General features: G+C 57.3%; 1 protein-coding gene across 4 annotated transcripts in view; it reads left to right on the forward strand.

Moving 5' to 3' along the window:
* The first annotated feature begins 3046 nt into the window (after positions 1-3046).
* The window catches only part of KRT80 (keratin 80), a 42933-nt gene continuing 25726 nt past the window's right edge, over positions 3047-20253 (forward strand). The window contains exons 1-4 of one of the 4 annotated variants that reach the window (XM_075901670.1): positions 3047-3192; positions 4656-4810; positions 6567-6955; positions 19055-19431. In XM_075901670.1, coding sequence (XP_075757785.1) covers positions 19114-19431 — 318 coding nt within the window. In that variant the 5' untranslated portion in view covers positions 3047-3192; positions 4656-4810; positions 6567-6955; positions 19055-19113. Of the gene's footprint in view, positions 3193-4655; positions 4811-6566; positions 6956-18302; positions 19432-20253 lie in introns of those variants that run through there. The other 3 variants (XM_075901671.1, XM_075901668.1, XM_075901669.1) reach the window with 3 other exon arrangements.

Below are 20253 nucleotides of genomic sequence, written 5' to 3' on the forward strand. Positions count from 1 at the left end.
CCTGGCTGAAGTTTAAGTCCATGGCTCGCTACATTTCGACTTTGTACATCTCTGAAACGTGGCGATGGAGAAGGCGGCTGCTGTCGCTTGATTTTTTAAAAAAACATGAGCTTACATTTAGCACAGTGCTGCCCTGTATTGGCATTTTTATTGTATGTGGGTCTCTCCTGCTGCGTGGTGGCGTGTGTCTGGTTCCGAAGGAGGGGTGAGTTGGCTGAGCCATTCATAACTCGGAGGTTCTACCGTGGATGGCAGATCCTGCTTAAACATCACAGTGCGAGAGCAAAAAGGAAGGGCCCTGAGAGCTTTTCCAAGATAAGCTGCGGCCGAAAGACGCTGCGGTCTTGCCCGGTGTCTTTCCTTTTCTTCGGACTTGGATCTAAACTAAAAGACAGTTGAGACTGACGGTGCACGCAAGAAACCGTGCGGCTTTCGCCTCATGGTCAGAACACGCCCGGTCAGATCCAGGGTGAATCCCTCCGACTCCCACCCAGAGGGAGGCACAAAGCAAAAATGTTTTGGAAAACCTCTCCCACTTCTGCGGGTCTGCAGCAACAGGAAGGAACAAGCCGCCTCCGAGCTCTTGAAGCCCTCTCCTATCTGAGAATCACGCCTGGGTTTTCACCTCCTGCACAATTCTGCAGGGCAGCATGGGGGGTGGGGAGGGACTCTGCAGGCCAGCAAAACCCAGCCCCACTGCAATCTTTTGGCCGAGAGTAGAATCGAGTTAACACTTTGCGGGTAGGACTTTAGCTGGTTCCACAAACTTTTGCTGGCACCCTTGGCCTTGTCAGTTACACCAGAGCACAATGGGGATGAAATGCAGCCAGGCGTATCTGGGTGTGTTCCACGGTCGCTTTGCACAGAGGGAAAAGGACACCATGAAATGCAAAGCGGGGGGAGGGAGAGAATCCAGACCCATTCAGAGACAGCCTTGATCTCAATTAAATCAATGTAAACCCAGCCAGCGGGCCCTTCTATCTCAGTGTATCAAGTCCATTAGAAACCGGTTTCTACTCTCGTTTACCCTGATTTTTAACCAAGGTCACTCCAGTTTGACACCCGGGAAGGTGAGAACGGGGGTTGGCGCTGTACCTTTTCTCCGGCAATCCCCACGGATTAGAAGTAAAGTTTCTCTTTGTTGTTGTGGATCCCATGGTAACGCCGCATAGTTTTGCAACTGGCTGGATGACCGAATACTCCCAATGACCCGGTGCCTCTGCAACCAGACACAGTAGGAGCCTGTTTTCCCGAAGGGAAGATGGAGAGCTCTGGCGAGAGGCGGGGGAAACCCTCCCCCACACAAGTCAAAAGGTTCCCATCCCGCTTTTTTGCACCCAAAAGGTTTGATTTCCACACTCGATCGTGTTCTCCGTTTTGGGTACCGTTTGGTTTGACAACATTTTCGGCTTCCAAATGAAACAAAGATTTGTTGGATCCGCACCAAAAACAAGCCATCAATTGTTCGGTTTGCTGTCAAAATCAGAATGTGTTTTCTGCAGGTCAACCCAGCATAGCTGCCCCACCCTAGTTACAGTTTAACTAGTAAACCAAAAAATCAGGCGTTTGAAAGTCCTGGGTCGGGTTACCTGTTTCTAAGTTTAAGCTTTCTCTTTGTGCAGCCACAATGCCCAAACCATGCACGGCCAAGGGCAACCCCCTCGCACACAGAGAGGAAGAAAGAGCCTGAGTCATGAAAGAGAAATCTCCGGGTAAACACAGAGTCCTTCTAGAAACGCCTGGCATGCTCAATGAGGCCCTGTCTCTGCAGGTCTTTGCATAACAAAAGGTGGGTCACCCGCAGGTGTTACACTCCGGTGTCCCGCTACAGCCCCCTCCTCCAGTGTCGGGGTGGCTAAGGTACCTGACTCTGGAGTGGGATGTTGTGGGATGGGGGCCCGTCCAGGAGAAACCCACCACCAGCTTCCCAAGGGATAGAGTTGGCACCCTTGGAAGGCTGGAAGGATAAAGGGGCCCGTGACGGTACAGCAGTTGGGGGGCTCCTCCAGTGGATAAGGTGGCACAGCGGGTCTGGCCCCATGTGAACCTGGGTTGTTTGCATCAAGAAGGTAGGAAAAAGAGGCAGCGTTGGTAGGGACAGGCGATGGAGCTAAGGATAATTCTCCTTGGCTACGTCTACACTGGCATGATTTTGTGCAAATACTTTTAACGCAAGAGTTTTTGCGTTAAAGTATTTGCACAAGAGAGTATCTACACTGGCAGGTGCCTTTGCACAAGAGATGTGCTTTTGCGCCAAAGCATCCCTGCCAGTGTAGACACTCTCTTGCACAAGAAAGCTCCGATGGCCATTTTAACCATCGGGCTGTCTTGTGCAAGAAATTAACGTTGCCTACACTGGCCTCTTGCGCAAGAACAGTTGCACAAGAGGGCTTATCGCTGAGCGGGAGCGTCAGAGTATTTGCGCACGAAGCACTGATTTTACACATGAGAACGTCAGTGTTCTTGCGCAAGTACTCACGGCCACTGTAGACAGGCGGCATTGTGAAAACAGGATGCTCATGGACCGCAGACTGATAGATCTGACAGCCCGACAGGACCATCGGGTCACCTGGTTATAGCCTACGGTGGGCAAAGCCCAGTCCGCATCTGGTCTGCCAGGGTGAGTCCTGCCGTCTTTACCTGCAGGTAACGGGGATCCCGGTTCCCACCAGCTACCGGTCACCGTTCCCGGCCAATGGGAGCTACAATCGCCCGTCCTTGTGGAGGTGCGGCTGAACACAGCGTCCAGGGGTTCACCCTGGTGATCCGCTGCCGTTTTATTGCTCATCTCTGGCATAAGCCGTAGCTATTCAGCCAGCTGCACCGAGTCAGCGATTTCTGTAGCGCCGTGGCAGAATTCACTTTCCGTTTTTCCATCCTTTTCGTGGGTACTATCGATTCTGCTTTCCAAGCGTTTTTAACTCTGTTTGCACATGTGCCGTGTTGGGATTTTAAGCATTTTATTTTTACCGAGGTACTTTTTCACCCTTCCGGGGCAATGTCGTCCGGGCGGTAGGAGGGGGCCAGGCGACAATTACGTCACAACAGCCGCCGGTGAGAGTCAAACTCCGAAAGCTTGATCGCCGTGGCAACGCCGCGCGCCGGCCGCTCGTGTCAAACTACGCTCGGCAAACGGCCCTCCTTCAAACACCGAGATGCGTCGCGGCTGCATTTCGCTGAGTTTGCCGCCCAGTAAGTGCTGTTCTTCCTCGTGCACCTCTCTGGTCGGTATCGGTTTCCCCCACGGTGGTGAACTCAGCAGCGATGGGCAGCTGCTTGCAGTGTAGACGCGCCCAGAGCAGTGAGATCTGTGGGCCCGGGGTGCCTGGGGACCCGGAATATTCCGGGGCCTGGCTCTGTCAAGTTCATGGCTGCACCCCCCACGTGTCCCTCATCCCTGCCCGCCTCCCCCGGGTGATGCAACCCAGCCCCTGCCACCTCCCTGGCAACGCAGGGCGAGTCAAGCGGCCTCCTCGGGTGGGACGGGGGTATCTCCACACAGTCTCCGCCCCAAGCACCTCCAGAGCCAATGGGGAGCTTCAGGGGCGGGGCCTGAGGGCAGCAGCGCACGGAGAGCACCGCCCCCCGACTAGGAGTTGGGATGTAATTGGTTAACGGTTAAACGTTCTATGTAAGCAGTTAACCGATTAAAGGGGGTGCAGGTGGGGGGCTGGTGTGCCCCCCCCACTGAGGCCAGGTGGGAGCCCCCCATATTGCCACGGTGGGTGAACCGGTTAACCATTCCCATCCCTACCTAGGAGGTGCTGCCCCCCATCCTCACCCCCCCACACTCCTTCCCACACCGCTCCCCTCCCAAAGCTTGCACCCCCTCTCCCTGCACCCACGCCAGCCCCCACATTCCCCACTCCCTGCCCCAGCCCAGAGCCTGCACCCACACTCCCTCCCAGAACCCACACGCTGCACCCCTCCACTGCACCCCAGTCTCCTCTCCCAGCCCAGGCCCTGCACCCATCCCTCACCCAAACTCCCTCGCAGAGCCTCAGGCAGGTGGGAGGGGGAGGCAATTCGGGTGCAGGCTCTGAGCATGGCGGGCACCTCCAAAATTTCTGCAATGCTGCCGCCACGTTCCCTGTAAGCCAGGCACTTCTGCAGCCACTCAGGAGAAATTCCGATGCTGATTAGCAGAGCCCCCAAAGCTAGGATTGTGTTTCTCCTGGTGGTGCACATTTGCACGGGCCACAGTGCATATAACAAAATTTATTCCGCACATGGATGGAAGAAGGGGGGAAAAAAAACCCGTTCATGGCTGGAAAAGATTAGAGGGAACATTGGCTGCTGCCCCTGCTAGATGGCTCGGGTAGGCTGACGCTGCACCTGAGGGGTGGATTTGCCCTGCTATGGACGTTCCCCGGTGCCCCCGTGAACAGGCGGGGTCGGTGACTACGGAGCCGGGGTAAGTGTGTTGTAGGGAGCCAGGAGGAAAGCGCTGCCCTGAAGGCCTGGTTGTAAAACAGCCAGTTCGGCCGTAATGTGACTCCTCGGGCCCCGAGCATCCCCCGGGGACAGGAGTGCCGGTCGGACGGGTTCGGCCTGCCGGGGAGGGAGGGTGGGGCTGTTTGGAGCCACAAATTGTCAGGAAGCGGGGAACTCGTTTGGGTCAGTTCCAGCCTCTCTCCCCCCCCCCCTTGAAACAGGCCCCCCTCCGGGTGCACCTCACGGCGTGGCGGCTACTCATTGAAAGAACACGTCCGAGGCCGCACCGAGCTCCGCCGTTTCGCCTCCGAAGCGAAGCGCGGGACCCTGCCAGCCCGCTGACTTCACCTCGCGCGCCCCGTCCTACAATCACCAGGTACCGTTTTCCCCTCCTTTCTTTTTCTCTTATACATTCTGGGGTCCTGCTATCCCGCTCCGCTGAGGCTGTGGCTTGGCCCACGAAAGGCAACGATCCCGCGGATATTTCGGTGAGAAGGTGGCCCGGGAATCCTGGTTGTTTTTAAAGTTTACAGACTCGCCCACCAGAGAGACTTTTGCTCTCCTGCATTTGGCTTGTAGCGGGTGTCTGGCTTTGCAGCTCGTTCCTGAGGCAGATTGGTACCCCAGAAAGACACCCCCCGCTCCCCCCCCCATGCTCTTTCCTGGAAACTTGGGTTAGCGCCTTCGCGTTTGCCATCTTTCCGACCCCACCCCTAGGCCTGGACCCTTGTTCTGCGTGGAGCAAAGCCTGCGCTTGCATCATGGACGGCTTCTATCTCGGCGTAAGAGGAAACAATGGGGACGTCAGTCACGCCCACAGAGCGGGGAGCACTGCGTGTTTTGATGCTACAATGGGGCCTGGCTGGACTTGTTTACATGGCGGCTCTCAGGAAAGTTAACCCAAATGAACTGAGGTGTGATTCTAGAATCGTAGAAACCTAGGGCTGGAAGAGCCCTCAAGAGTCAGCCAGTCCGACCCAAAGACATTGGAGAGGGTCCAGAGACGAGCAACAAGAACGATGAAAGGTCTAGAGAACAGGAGCTAGGAGGGGAGGCTGACAGAATTGGGCTGGTTTAGTTGAGAAAAGAGAAGACTGAGGGGGGACAGGAGAGCCGTTTTCAGGTACCTAAAAGGGTGTCACAAGGAGGAGGGAGAAAACTTGTTCTTCCTGGCCTCTGAGGATGGAACAAGAAGCAAGGGGCTTAAACTGCAGCAAGGGAGGGTTAGGTTGGACGTTAGGAAAAACTTCCTGTCCGGGGGGTGAAACACTGGAATAAATTGCCCAGGGAGGTTGTGGAATCCCCATCTCTGGAGATATTTAAGAGCAGGTTGGATAAATGTCTCTCAGGGATGGTCTAGACCAGTGGTCCCCAATGCGGTGCCCACAGGCGCCATGGCGCCCGCCGGGGCATTTATATACGGCCGCCGAGTGACCAGGGCCAGCCCGAGCCATTCATGCACCCCAGACCCCGGGCGTACGGTGCATGAGCAGCCCCCCCCCAGGCGCCTGCAGCCCCAAAAGCTTGGGGACCACTGGTCTAGACAGTTCTGGGTCCTGCCGTGAGGGCGGGGGACTGGACTCGACGACGTCTCGAGGTCCTGTCCAGTCCTAGTGTTCTATGACTCAAAGCAGGACCAGCCCCAACTCAATCAACTCAGCCAGGGCCCTGTCAAACCCGGACTGAAAAACCTCTAGGGATGGAGACTCCACCCCCTCCCTAGGGAACCCAGCCCAGCGCTTCCCCACCCGCCTAGGGGAATAGCTTTCCTAATCTCCAACCTAGACCTCCCCCGCTGCAACGTGAGCCCATTGCTCCTTGTTCTGCCCCCCTGAGAACAGCCCCTCTCCATCCTCTCTGGAACCCCCTGCAGGGAGTTGCAGGCTGCTCTCAAATCCCCCCTCACTCTCCTCTCCTGCGGACTAAATAAACGCCAAAGGGCTGTGGGGTTTGGCTGTCAATGTGGCCTGCAACCCAGGCTCCGAACTAGTGGCCGAGGTTATATGGGGGGAGTCAGGTGACCCCTTTGTGCCCCTCCCCAGGCGTTGCCTCGGCGGGGGCCGGGAGCCGAGCCAGGTTTTAAGGCCAAAGGGGCAACTGGCTCTTGCAAATCACAAGCCATCTCCTTTCAGCCGCTTGTGTCGGGCGCCGGCAGCTCTCCGAGAAAGGCCTCCGGTTGGAATCGGAACGAAGGCGCAATTGCGGTGCGAGGCCAGACCCGTCCTGTCGAATGCACCTGCCCCAGTGGGCGGATGCCGGAGCCCGAGAGCATGACGTGTTTAGAGAAACAGTGGCGTGCGATCACATGGAAACAGTGGCGTGCGATCACGTGGAAACAGTGGCGTGCGATCACGTGGAACCAGTGGCGTGCGATCACGTGGCGCACCGGCGTGGAGGGAGAGTCCGTGGGAGCACACGCCTAACCAGCACAGGCTGATATTAAATCACAGACTCCTAGAATGGAAAGGGCCCTCACGAGGCACCACGGCAGGACAAGCACCGTCTGGACCATCCCCTACAGGTAGGGCTGCCAGGTGTCCGGTTTTGAACCGGATCATCCAGACTTCGAGCTTTCTGTTCGGGAAAGAAATTGAAAAAATAGAAACGAGACAATAGAAATGTCGGGTATTTTCTAAATCAGATGTGATGTAGCTTGTGATGTCATGTCAAGTGTGTCCAATATTTTGTTGAAACCATCGGGCACCCCTACTGACAGGTGTCTGTCCAACCTGCTCTTAAATATCTTCACGGATGCAGATTCCACAATCTCCCAATTATTCCAGTGTGTATCCACCCGGGCAGTCGGGATGTTTTTCCTAACGTCCAACCTCAATCTCCCTTGCTGCACAGTGTGTAACCTCAAGGGAATACCTCCCCCCGCCTCAGTTTCCCCCTTCTGTAAAATGGGCATTGTGGAACTGGGACGCGGGGAAGGCTTAATTCCGTCATGTTTCTGGAGTGCTGGTGTGCTGCCCTGAGGAATGCCGTGGCCCAGCCGCAAAAGGAACGAGGAGACTCTCAAAGACACCAAGCCAAGGGGAGTTAGACACCTCCCTGCAGCGTGTGCCTTTGCAAATTTCCCCATCAGTGGCTGCCAGCCTCTGCACCGGGCTCTCCGCTATCAACGCCAGACGGAAGGGCGGGCCTGGGCGTGGCACGCGTGGAGTTTGTCCCTTGTGTTGTGGCTGCTACTGGCGCAATTCTGTCTGTTTGTCCAGCGGGCAGGGACGTGGCGCTCACGGACGTGACTCATCAGGGAGGCTGGGGCAGGGAGGGCGACGTTAGACCCCACCGTTGGCGCCCGCTGTGATCGAGTGGGGCTTTCTCGCAGCCCTGTGGTCGCGCTGGGTTTGCAGTCGCTGCTGGCTTGGTTGGGCTGTGCGTGATTCCTGCTGCAGCGACTCGGCGTGGGTGCGTGCCTCAGTTTCCCCGGGCACTGCAGCGCTATCTGCACCCGGAGCGGGAGGCTGGGCATGACTCACTGGGGAAGGATGTTCAGTCTCTCAGGTGCAGAGGCCCAGCAGATAACACCTGGGGCCTGGAAGGAGGCCAAAGCAGGACAAAGCAGGAGGCGGGGCTGGGAGCAGTAGCTGGGAGTTAGTTTTTTTGGCTGGCTGGGGGAGAAGGGAGCCTCGCTGGACTGAGGGGGGGGGGGGCTAGGGCCCAGAGATGGGGCTTTGGGCCCCCCTAGCCCCAAGATGGGTTGTGCTGACGGTGCCGGGCTCCTGTAACAGGTCTGGGCTGCCCTGTGTCCCTGGGGACCAATAAACCTGCTTCCTGGGAGTCCCGCCTGGCTGTGGGCGGGGGAGGGCAGGGTCAGGGACTCCCCCTCCCTCCGTGTGCCGGACTCGCGGGGGCTCTGAGTCCTGCCCCTTTGATCTCTGTCCGGGACCGTTCCCCCTGCCCCCGATGCCCTGGGGGGGCCTGAAACCAACCCTGGGGCAGGCAGGGGGCAGAGGAGGGAGTGACCCCCCCCGCACTGCTCTTGCTCCCCAACAGCGATTCAATGGCAGCAGCAGGCAAAAAGCAGCCTCATTAGTGGGGGGGGGGCTTCATGCACCCTTCCCCCCTCCCCTCGTCCCCCACACGCCTGCCTTGAGCCCCCCAAACCTCTAGCTCCCTGCCCTGGTTCCTGCACCCCCCCCCGGTCCCTGAACCCCCCACACCCCTAGCCCCCTGCCCCAGTTCCTGCACCCCCCCACACTCCTATCTCTCTGCCCTAAGCCCCTCCTCACACCCCCAACCCTGACTCCTGCACCCCACCCCACACTAAGCCCCCTGCCCTACCTCAGCCACATTCCCAGCCCCTGCCCTGAGCCCCCTGCACACCACCCCACACTCACATTTCTTACAGGTACCCTTGTGCCTGCCTGAGGGGGTGGGGAATACAAGAGTACCTGTAAGAAATGTAAGTGACTTTCACCCCGGCATGGCCACTGAGAGTAGCACAAGGACGAAAGGGCTCAGCCAGCCACCGGGGAAATGCGGCTCACGGCTCAGGAAGCCCTTCAGCCCCCTTTGTCCCCCTTCAGGTTGGACAAATCCCCGTCCGGTGATCTCGGTTTCCTTCGTCTTGCCTGGGCACCTGGGGCTGGACCGGGCGGCCTCTCGGCTCCTTCCAGCCCTACGTGCTGCGTGTGTCTGGGGTATTCGCTAAGGACGGAGACCCTGTCCCAGCAGAAAGGGGCAGAATTCCTTCATCCTCCTTTCCCCGCCGGATGCTCCCGGTGGACTTTCCTGCACCGGGGTTACACGAGTGTGAAAACAGTGCAAGATCACCACCAGGGCTGGGAGTGTGGGGGCCCGGTGTTCCACTGCGCCTGGTGTGAGTCACTCAGATCTGGGCACAGCGCTCGTGTTTTGCACGGAGGGAAGGGACAGCACGAGATCCTAAGTGTGCACCGTCTCGATTGCACTGGAAGGGCCAGATTCCCTGCGGCTGTGTGCGAAACCTCGGCACAGAATTCCTGGCCAGTAGGACCAATGGTAAATTCATCAGTGGAGGGGAGGGGTTTCACCCCCAGCAAATTCTCAGATGACTCTAAGCTAGGGGAGAGGTAGATACACTGGAGGGCAGGGAAGGGTCCAGAGCGACCTGGACAGAGTAGAGGGTTGGGCCACAAGAAATCTGACCAGGTTCCACAAGGAGAAGTGTAGAGTCCGGCCCTTGGGATGGAAGAATCCCAAGTATCGCGACAGGCTGGGGACCGGCTGGCTAAGTAGAAGTTCTGCAGAAAAGGACCTGGGGAGACAGTGGCTGAGAAGCTGGACATGAGTCAGCAGGGCGCCCTTGTAGCCAAGAAGGCTAATGGCAGAGTGGGGGGCATTAGGAGGAGCCTGGCCAGCAGATCCAGAGACGTGATTATTCCCCTTTATTCGGCCCTGGGGAGGCCACATCTGGAGTATTGTGTCCAGTTCTGGATCACCATTAGAGAAAGGGTGTTGACGCATTGGGGAGAGTCCGGCGGGGGGCGACCAAAATGATTCGGGGGCTGGAGCACGAGACCGACGAGGAGAGGCTGAGGGATTTGAACTTATTTAGTCTGCAGGAGAGAAGAGGGAGGGGGGATTTGAGAGCAGCCTGCAACTCCCTGAAGGGGGGTTCCAGAGAGGATGGAGAGAGGCTGTTCTCAGGGGGGGCAGAACGAGGAGCAATGGGCTCAAGTTACAGTGGGGGAGGTCTAGGTTGGAGATTAGGAGAAACTCTTTCCCTAGGCGGGTGGGGAAGCGCTGGGCTGGGGTCCCTAGGGAGGGGGTGGAATCTCCATCCCTAGAGGTGTTTAAGTCTCAGCTTGACAAAGCCCTGGCTGGGTTGATTGAGTTGGGCTCTCTCTGTCACACACACACACACACACACACACACACACACACACACACAGATAGATGCACATAGATAAAAATAGACAGACGGACACAGACACACACACACATGGACAGACACACAAACAGACACACGCACAGAAATACAGACAGACAGACAGACACACACATGGACAGACACAGACAGACATACACATGGACAGACAGACACAGACACATACACACACACACACACAGACACACAGAAATAGAGACAGACACACACACAGAAATACACAGACAGATGCACAGACAGACAGACAGACACACACACACGGACAAACACACAGACAGACAGACACATACACAGAAATACACAGACAGATGCACAGACAGACAGACACACACACACACACACACACACACACACACATGGACAAACACAGACAGACAGACACATACACAGAAATACACAGACAGACGCACAGACAGACAGACAGACACACACACACACGGACAAACACACAGACAGACAGACACAGAAATACACAGACAGACACACACACACATGGACAGACACACAAACAGACACACGCACAGAAATACAGACAGACAGACACACACATGGACAGACACAGACAGACATACACATGGACAGACAGACACAGACACATACACACACACACACACAGACACACAGAAATAGACACAGACACACACACAGAAATACACAGACAGATGCACAGACAGACAGACAGACACACACACACACACGGACAAACACACAGACAGACAGACACATACACAGAAATACACAGACAGACACACACAGAGAAAGACACAGACACACAGACAGACACAGGGGGACACACACACACATGGACAGACACACACACACACTCACACACACGCTGCTGCTGCCGGGTGTACATGGCACTGCAGGCCTGCGTGGTGCCTTCCAAACAGGCGCACAGAGTGAATTGCGCAAACAGCATCAGCGGGCGCCCGCAGCGCCCCAGGCAGCCCCCGGCAAGGCCTGATGCACCCGCCGCCCGCCAGGTCCTGCGCGACCGGCACAGCCAGCTGGCTGGACGGCAGGATTTCCAAGGAGGCTCGCAGCGTGGGGCCCGCAGGCCTGCGGGGGGCTCTGGGAAGCTGAGGGTGGCAGCTCACCCGTTTCCCCGCTGCAGCTGGGGGCCAAGGGAGAAGCGCCTCCCCATGGCCGCGGCAGGGCCAGCGAGCACATCCGGGGGAGGGGCGCCTGGCCCCCAGGTTCGTCTGCCCCCTGCGCTCCCCAGCCAGAGAGGGGGAGGCAGCAAACTGGGCACTTTCCACTCGCTCCGGGATGGAGGGGAACAGCCGGCGATGTCCCCGTATGAATTAGGGGAGGGGGAGGGGGAGGGGAGCTTCAGCCCCCTTGTCCTTCGGAAAAGCATGGAGGGGAGGTGGGAGGCTGGGGGCTGGCGCACCCTGTGGCATAGCGGGGTTACATGTTGTTACAGTCAGTGTGTGTGTGCGCGCCTCAGTTTCCCCTCCCCCCCATTCCCGGCAGCTCTCTCTGCATGAGGGGGGTATGTCAGAGTCGCACCTCCTGGGGACCAGGAGACAAAAGAGTCACCTTGGGGCTGGGAGCAGGGCAGTGCAGGAGGGGGAGCTGCCCGGGGGCTCAGGGCCCAGTGGCTGCGGGTTGCTTTAGTCTTGGTTGGGGGAAGAACGAAGGGAGCAGAGTCCGGGGGGGTCCAGGGCCTGTGAACCCCTTTTCCCCAAGAGGATTAAGGCTCTGCCCTGGCTCCTACTGGCTAGCAGTGTCCCATCTGGCTGTGGACGGGGATGCAGGGTCGGGGCTTCCCGGCACGTCGCCGCCCCCCTCCAACTCCTTTCACCTGCCTGGAGATTGTCCCTTTTCCGGATGGTTTGCTGAGAACCAATCCCATTCCAGCCACATCCCCCTGTCCTGGCCCAGCCTCGCCCCGAGGCCCCTCAGCGCCTGCATGTTCACTGCAGAGCCGTCCAAGTGGGCAGGATACCTGCAGAACCGGGCTCCACCCCAACCAGCTAGCCCAGGTGAAAAGCACCACTAACCAGGGGAGTGAGGGTGGTGTGTGGGGACAGGTGTCCGGGTAGGGGCAGGTACAAGCCGGAGTTAACTTGGCGGACCCCAAACTTTTTCAGCTGCAGTGCAATCGAGTCCCGCAAGCCCCTCCCCCGTGCCGGTGCAGCAGCGTTTAGCCGTGGGAGGACGAGTTTCAGCATCGCTGCGTCCACACGGGTACGCCACACACTTGGACCGAACCACTTTTAACGTTGAACCACTTTTGCCTCCGTTCTAGCTGGCGGTGGGACCGGCCGTCGACCGGTTAGCACGTGTGTGCACGAATGCAAAGTGCGCCGTACACAGTCGCGAGACTCCCAGTGGGATATTTCGGAGGCCAAAGGAGTTCGGCACGCCGAGCCCACGAAAAGTCAAACGACTCCTTTGCAGTTCCGTCAGTGTAGACGAGAATAACAAGGCCAGGACTCCAGGGAAGGGGGTTCTCGTGTTTTCCTCTCCTGTTCCGTATAGGGATGAAATGCTCCTCAACATTCGTCATAAAAGTCACTGTTCTTCACTGCTCCTCAAAGTCACGCTAGTCAGTCGGCCGGTGGTTAAGGCGCTCGCTGTATTTTGGGTGACCCAAGTTCAGACCAGACATCCATCCGTTTGGGTGCTGATTGCGAGGGCGTGACCCAACCTCTGCACGTGAGCAGAAATTCAGTCCTGACCCTGAAAAACGGCTCCCGCCTGCCGAAAGCTGCGGCCGGCACATTCCCACGAGACGCTTTGCTTTCGACAAACCGGCCCTTTCTGGAGGAAAAACCGTTTTGTCGGCAATTTGTAAGCAGAGCTAGCGGGAGGCGGGGGGAGGATGCCAGAGGTGCGGGCGAGCGTGGGAGTTTCTCGTGGCTTTCCCCTGCAGGGCAGAAGAGGCAGAACCCTGGCCTTTGCCAAGGAAGATCGGGAAGAGAAACGATGCCGTCATCTCGTAATTAGTGTTTTCGCTGCTTATTTTTTTCATGCTTGAAATTCCTGGGCGCTTACGAGGGCAGAGATAGAAGCAAAGGGGGTTGAAATCATCCCAGCCTGCCCTGCCTTTTACGCCGCTTTGTGAAATTCTCGGTGGGTGATGTCTTTCCCCTGAATGCTGTGGCCGGCTTTGGTCGCTCGCGGTCGCTGCCAGGAAGCTGAGTGAGAGGGGGAAAGGATGGAAGGGGGCCGTGGGCTGGACCGGGGAGAAGTGGGGTGGGGATGGATGGGAAAGGGCAGAGAATGAACGGATGAGAGAAAGGAAGGAGGAAATGAATCCCCAAAAAAGGAGGAGGAAATGAAACCCAAACAAGGGAAGGGCCAGGAATAAATGAGGGGGAAGGAGCCAGGCATGGGTGGTAGATGGACCTAGGACTGGAGGAGGCAACCTCTCAGCCCCGCCTCTTCTACCTGAGGCCCCACCCCCTCTCAGGGGCATGAGCCCCCCCAGCCCCAGAACATAGGGAGGGCAGGCCATGTGTGGCCCCAGCCTCAGCATGGTGGCCACCTGGGGGCCACGCTGCAGCGGGGGGCGGCGTGTGGGTGGGGCCCATGCCTGGCAGTTTTGGAAGGCAAAAACCTCCCCCTGCCGCTTCTCCCCGCCGTCCGAGCAGCCAGCGAAGAAAACTAGAGCAGCCGTTCCCAGCTTTCCCCGATTGGGACCAAGGTCCCTGCTCGTCGTTTCCGTCCATGTGCGGAATAATGTTATGTGCACCGCGGCATGTGCAGATGTGCACCACCCATAGACACACCAAACCTAGCCGTGCGGCTCTGCTAATCAGCTGGGCGCCATTTGGCAGAGGCCCAATGCGGGGAAAGGGAGAGGAACTGGCTAAGCTGGTGGTTCCACTGCCGGAAATCAGGAATGAGGCCGGGGGAGTTTCTCCTCTCTCACGCCGCTTTGAGGGAGGCGTGAAATGGGATCAGCTGGGCGCCCGCTGGGCACCTCACCCGATCGATACAGATTCCATGGGCTTGGGTGACCCTGGGGCTAGGGGAGGCAACCCCCCAGCCCCGCCTCTTCCACCTGAAGCCCCGCCCCCTTGCAGGTGCCAAGCCCCGCCCCTGCAGGGGCAGATCTCCAGCTCCCCTGTTCTGGCAGCAGCTGGCCCGGTGCTGCTGACTTGGGGGTCAGGCTGGGGCCCTGGTCCTGGGTCCTGCCCATCTCACGGGGTCCCACCACCCAGGCCCCCGCCCCATAGCCGGAGCCCCGTGAGGCTGGCCGCGAGGGTTTGGCAGTTGTGTGTAGACACACCCGGGGGGAGAGTTGGCCTCTAATTCACACCGATTCGAGCTTTACAGGAGACCCCGGGGGCAGGAGGGTGGGAGAGTCGCCCGTCCCACCGCTGCCCTGGGTGGGGTTCTCAACCTCCCGCTGCACCCCAGCCCGCTCCTTGGTCAGAGACAGGCTCCTGCCCCAGATGGACGTGGGTCCAGTGCCCTATCCCCCCCCCCCAACCCTTGTCACATTTGTCCTCCCCAGACAGATCCATGCCACTGGCCTGCGTCAATTACCCCCCACTCCCGATACCCCTGGGCTATGTCTAGACTGGCATGATTTTCCAGAAATGCTTTTAACAGAAAAGTTTTCCGTTAAAAGCATTTTCGGAACAGAGCGTCTAGATTGGCACGGATGCTTTTCTGCAAAAGCACTTTTGGAGGAAAAGCTTCCGTGCCAATCTAGACGCGCTTTTCCGCAAAAAAAGCCCCGATCGCCATTTTCGCAATCGGGGTTTTTTTGCGGAAAGCAAATCTCAGCTGTCTACACTGGCCCTTTTGCGCAAAAGGGACTTTTGCCCGAATGGGAGCAGCATCGTATTTCCGCAAAAAGCACTGATTTCTTACAGGAGGAAGTCAGTGCTTTTGCGGAAATTCAAGCGGCCAGTGTAAACAGCTGGCAAGTTTTTCCAGAAAAGTGGCTGATTTTCCGGAAAAACTGGCTAGTTTAGACACAGCCCTGGTGTGCGGGAATGGGCTTCCAGGAGGCCATTGCCCCAGGATATTACGAAACCAAGCCCCTTCCCCGCTCTGGATCTCCCGCTCCTCTCCGGCCTGCCCTTGGGCGGGTAGAGTCCATGCGTCGGGCGGGGCTGGCTCATTGATTGGCAACACGGAGTCACCTCGGAGAGCATCAAAGGAGCTGGAAATAGCCCCGTGTGGCAGGATAAACCTGTGCCGGTAACTGGAGGTCAGTTTTGGGGTGGCGGGGGCGGAGGGGGGTGAATCACTGCAGATTGGGGCACGGTTTCTAGGAACCCGGCGGTTCGTCTGACCTAGCAGCTGGGTTTTTGCTCATCCCTCTTCCCCCTGCCCGACGGCAACTGCAGCTCCCAGCCACCAGCCCTCGTCAGCCGCTCCAAATACCTGGCCGAGGCGGAGCGCTGACAGCCTTCAACAGGAAGGGAAGGAACACCCGGAGAGGGAACAGCCGCCTCGCCCCCGGGGCTGGGGAGACACAAATACATGGCAGGAGTCATGCGGGTGTTAGGGTATCCCTGAGATGCCAATTTCTGCTGCTGGGTTGGCAGGTGCGGGGTGGCTGCGGGCTTCCCACCAGCAGTGTCATATCAAGGCCGGCTCTGACTGGTGGGAGTTTCCACCAGGGTTCCCTGGAAGCTGGGTGCTTGTACAGCCTCTCGGGAGAAAATCCAATGCTGCAGAGTCACAGCGCGCCCACAGCGAGGCTGGTGTTTCTCCGGGTGGTGCACATTCGCACCATCCCTGCCCAGCCTGGCTAACAGCTACTGATGGACCTGTCCATGAATTCTCCTAGCTCTTTCTCAGCTCTGTTAAAGTCCTGGCCTTCACCACATCCTCTGGCAAGGAGTTCCACAGGTTGACAGGCCAAGGTGCGAAGCAGTACTTCCTTCTGTTTTAATTGGTTCATTTGTTTTAATGACTGCTCTCCATTTCATTTGGTGACCCCGATTTTATGTGGCATTGCATTATACAGTATAGTGGGCGGTTTTTTAAAAGCAGGAATGAACCTGTTGGGACTGGCCAAACAATGGAATATTTTCAACAATTTTATCGAGTCGGAAATTGGGAATAGTTTTGGATTCCCGCACGCCCTGTGAGCGTCAACCAACTCTAACAACCTCAGAGGGAGGGATCGGCTCTTTGGGTGGGAGAAAGGCCGTATCATTGTATCCCTACTTTTGAGCTGAGCAACTTGAAACCACTGATAGTAAAATGTTCAAGAAATGAGTAAAAATGCCAGAAGTGCCCAGTCTGGGGGCTTACGCTCAGAGGGCCAGACTTTAAAAGCTGGTTAGGTTCCTAAAGATACAGGGATGTCCCTCGTGGAGTTCTCAAAAGCATCTAGGCTCCTAAATCCCATTGGACGATTAGGTGCTGTCAAAAATCCCAGTAGGCACCTCTCGGCCTAGTCAGGTGCCTAAATACCTTGAACAGTGTGTCCAGAAGGACTCAAATCGCTTTCGAAAACGGGAGTGAAATTCCGAAAACATTTGGCGCATGTCCACACTGCATCGCACGCCTGTACCTGTGGGATCTGGGATTGGGGACTCGGTATTTCTGCACACTGCACTGTTAATCTGGATTAGGGACTCACAGCCGTGCGAACGCGTCCACACTTCTGTCCAGCCCTTCTACTCAGGTGTGTGGCTTGGGTTGCCTCTACCCCATCCTAGCAAGCCCCTAGGACCTCGGTCCTGCGGGTTTGTTGAGCCGATTGGGAGTGGTACATGTGTGGATGGAAACCGAGTTTCGGTTCAGAGCTAGGGCTGGGTGTGCAGACAGATCTGTAGGCAATCCTGAGTATTGTATTCCCCTCCAAGGTCAGCACTCCGGTTTTCCCTGAAGACTGGTGATTTTGCAAGCCTTAAATGTAAGGAGCCCAACCTGAAACCTCTGAAAAGGACCTCAGCTGTGCCCGGCCTCTGAAAACCAGACCCTTGTGGGCTGAGCCCTGCAAATCTGTGCGCTCCGCCTTTATATCCATGGGTGTGAATGCGGAGAACTGCAGCGCGGAGATACATGTGGATAGACTCACAGAATCCTAGCACTGGAAGAGACCTCATGGGTCATCAAGTCCAGCCCCCTGCCCAAAGCAGGACCAACCCAACTAGATCATCCCTGATAGATGCCTAAATAACCTGCTCTTAAATATCTCCAGGAATGGAGATTCCACAACCCCCCTAGGCAATTTAGTCCAGTGTGTAGCCACCGTTGATGGGTAGGAAGTTTTTCCTAATGTCCAACCTCAACCTCCCTTGCTGCAACATAAGCCCATTGCTTCTTGTTCTGTCCTCAGATGGTAAAGAGAACAATTTTTCTCCCTCCTCCTTATAACATCATGTTAGGTTAGGTTCTTGGAAGCTGCTCTCATGTCCCCTCTCTGTCTTCTCTTTTCGAAAATATCATCATCTCATAGGGTCTGTCTACACTAGCCCCCTAGTTCGAACTAGGGTGGCTAATGGAGGCTAATGGAGGCATTCGAAGTTGCAAATGAAGCCCGGGATTTAAATCCCCCAGGCTTCATTTGCATCTTGCTGGGTGCCGCCATTTTTAAATGCCCGTTAGTGTGGACTCCATGCCCATGGCTACACGTGGCACGGAGTAGGTAGTTCGAATTAGGCTCTCTAATTCGAACTACCGGTACACCTCGTAGCTTCATTTGCAACTTCGAATGCCTACTTTAGCCACCCTAGTTTGAACTAGGGGGGCAGTGTAGACACACCCATAGACGCTAATCTCTCCCCTTTCCTCCCGTCTGTTCGAAAATCCGATTTTTCAGTTTTATAATGTGTTCGCTTTTTTTTTATTGGATCCCTTTGGTATACATGGTCGTGCCAATTTTCTTCCACAATTTGATCTGAGGAAGTGGGTCTGGCCCACGAAAGCTCATCACCTAATAAACCATCTTCTTAGTCTTTAAAGTGCTACATAGTCCTGTCTTTTGTTTCAGCAAACCCAGTTCTGTCAGTCTTCCCTCCTAGCTCACGTTTTAAATTAAGTTATAGGAGATTGCCTCGCTCCCAGAACTGGAAGGGACCTTAAATCCAGTCCACTGCCTTCACAGCAGGACCAAGTACCATCCCTGAACATTTTTTGCTCCTAATCCTAAATGGCCTCTGGGAGGATTGAACTCACAACCTTGGGTTTAGCAGGCCAATGCTCAAACCACTGAGCGATCCTTCCCTCCCAAGGTTTTAAAGAGCTTTAATCTTTAAATTCAAAAGCTTTCACCTGGATGTTTTGTGCGTAGAATCCTGCATGTTTGTGGGTCTCCGCGTTATAGCTGCAGGGCTCCACACCTGCGGCTATCACGGCGGATATCCACGGCCCGTGTACGCACACACCGCTGCGGATACAAGCCGTGTCCCTGTGGGTACGTCCAGCCGGCCACCCAAAACTGCGCATCTCTGAACGCCAGGACTTGAGCTGCCAACTCTCGGATTGCTGTGCGTTGCCTTAATGACAGGCCGGTCCACCTTGCTAAGGCTTGGCCTCCCCCGTTCATGTCTTCACCATGTAAGGATGAGGAAGCCGGCTGCTCCGGGCACGTGAGCTGGGTGTGAATGAATTTCCCTGTGAGTGTCTGGGCCTGTGATCTCATTCCTCAATCCAAGAGGCTGCCCATGAAAGGAGGGAACATTAAAAAAAACAAAACCCCAACAGGTTGATCTGGATGACATCAGCAGCCACACCTTCCTGGGCTGATGCACAGAGCAGAACAGGTGTTTGCGAGGCAGGAGCCGAGCGGAGACATTAAACCGATTGCGTCCTCCACAGGGGCCGCTTCTCTTCCCCGGCAGCAGACAGCTTCCTCCGTCCGCCTGCCCCTCGCCAGGATGGCCAGCGAGCTCAGCATCCGCGGCGGCATTTCGTACCCGGCGTGGCAGCCGGCGTGGCAGACGAGCAGCGTGGGCTCCGTCGTGACAGCCTCTGACCGCGGGGGCTCCTGCAGTCCGGGGGGTCCGGCCGACGGCAGCGTGCACTCCTGCAGCCTCGGGAGGTGCCCGAGCCCCGCGCCCCCGTCCGTCTCCACCTCCGCCCGTCTCCTGGCCCCGCTGCACGTGGACATGGACCCCACCTTGCCGCAGAGGAAGAAGCAGGAGAAAGAGGAGCTCCAGACCCTCAACAACGAATTTGCAGCCTTGATTGGCAAGGTAAGAGGCGCGCCGGCTGCTGGGGGGCCGGAGGGGGGGCTGAGCCCTGCCGGCGAGAGGAGCGGCTGGCGGGGAGTGGGAACGAATTTCCCAGTGGGGGGTGCGGTTCGTTCCTCCCGGGTTGTCTGTTTGACCCATGTCTGCACGGTTCTCCGCTCGCCCCGGCGAGAACGGCGGCCCCCCCGATCCGCGAGCTTGGCCCATCGCCGGGGAAGAGGAAACTCGTTCGCTGAGGGACCTAAATACGGGGTACGCCCAGGGCCGGCCGGAGGGAAAAGGGCGCCCTTGTGGGCACAGCACCGCCCCTTTCCCCTGGCACCCGGGGGCTCCCCCATCCTGTGTCCCCTGCACTGGGCTCCCTGTGCCCCCCACCTCGGCACCCCCTTCATCCTAAGCCCTGCACATTCCTCTCACCTGGGCCCCCAGCCCTGTCCTTCCGCCATGTCCTGCCCCCTTGCTCCCTCCCACCCCCCCGGCCAGTAGCTTCCACCCGCTTTGCCCAGCAACAGCTGTGCCTTGTTGCTCCTCACCCCCTGGCTACAGCGCCCTGCGTGGGGGCCCGGTTGGTCCAGCCTAAAGGTCGGCCCCGGGTAAGCAGCAAACAGGGACCAGGAGGACAAAGGATGGAACAGAAGGACTCAAGGCAGGTGGGCTCCAGGTAGCAGGCTCTGGGTAGGCTCCGGGTAGAAGGCTCAGGGTAAGCTCCAGGTAGGCTCCGGGTAGCAGGCTCTGGGTAGGTTCCGGGTAGTAGGCTCCGGGCAGGCTCCAGGTAGCAGGCTCTGGGTAGGCTCCGGGTAGCAGGCTCCAGGTAGCAGGCTCTGG

Source organism: Pelodiscus sinensis, chromosome 19 (genome assembly GCF_049634645.1).
Source record: "Pelodiscus sinensis isolate JC-2024 chromosome 19, ASM4963464v1, whole genome shotgun sequence".
Taxonomy (NCBI): domain Eukaryota; kingdom Metazoa; phylum Chordata; order Testudines; family Trionychidae; genus Pelodiscus; species Pelodiscus sinensis.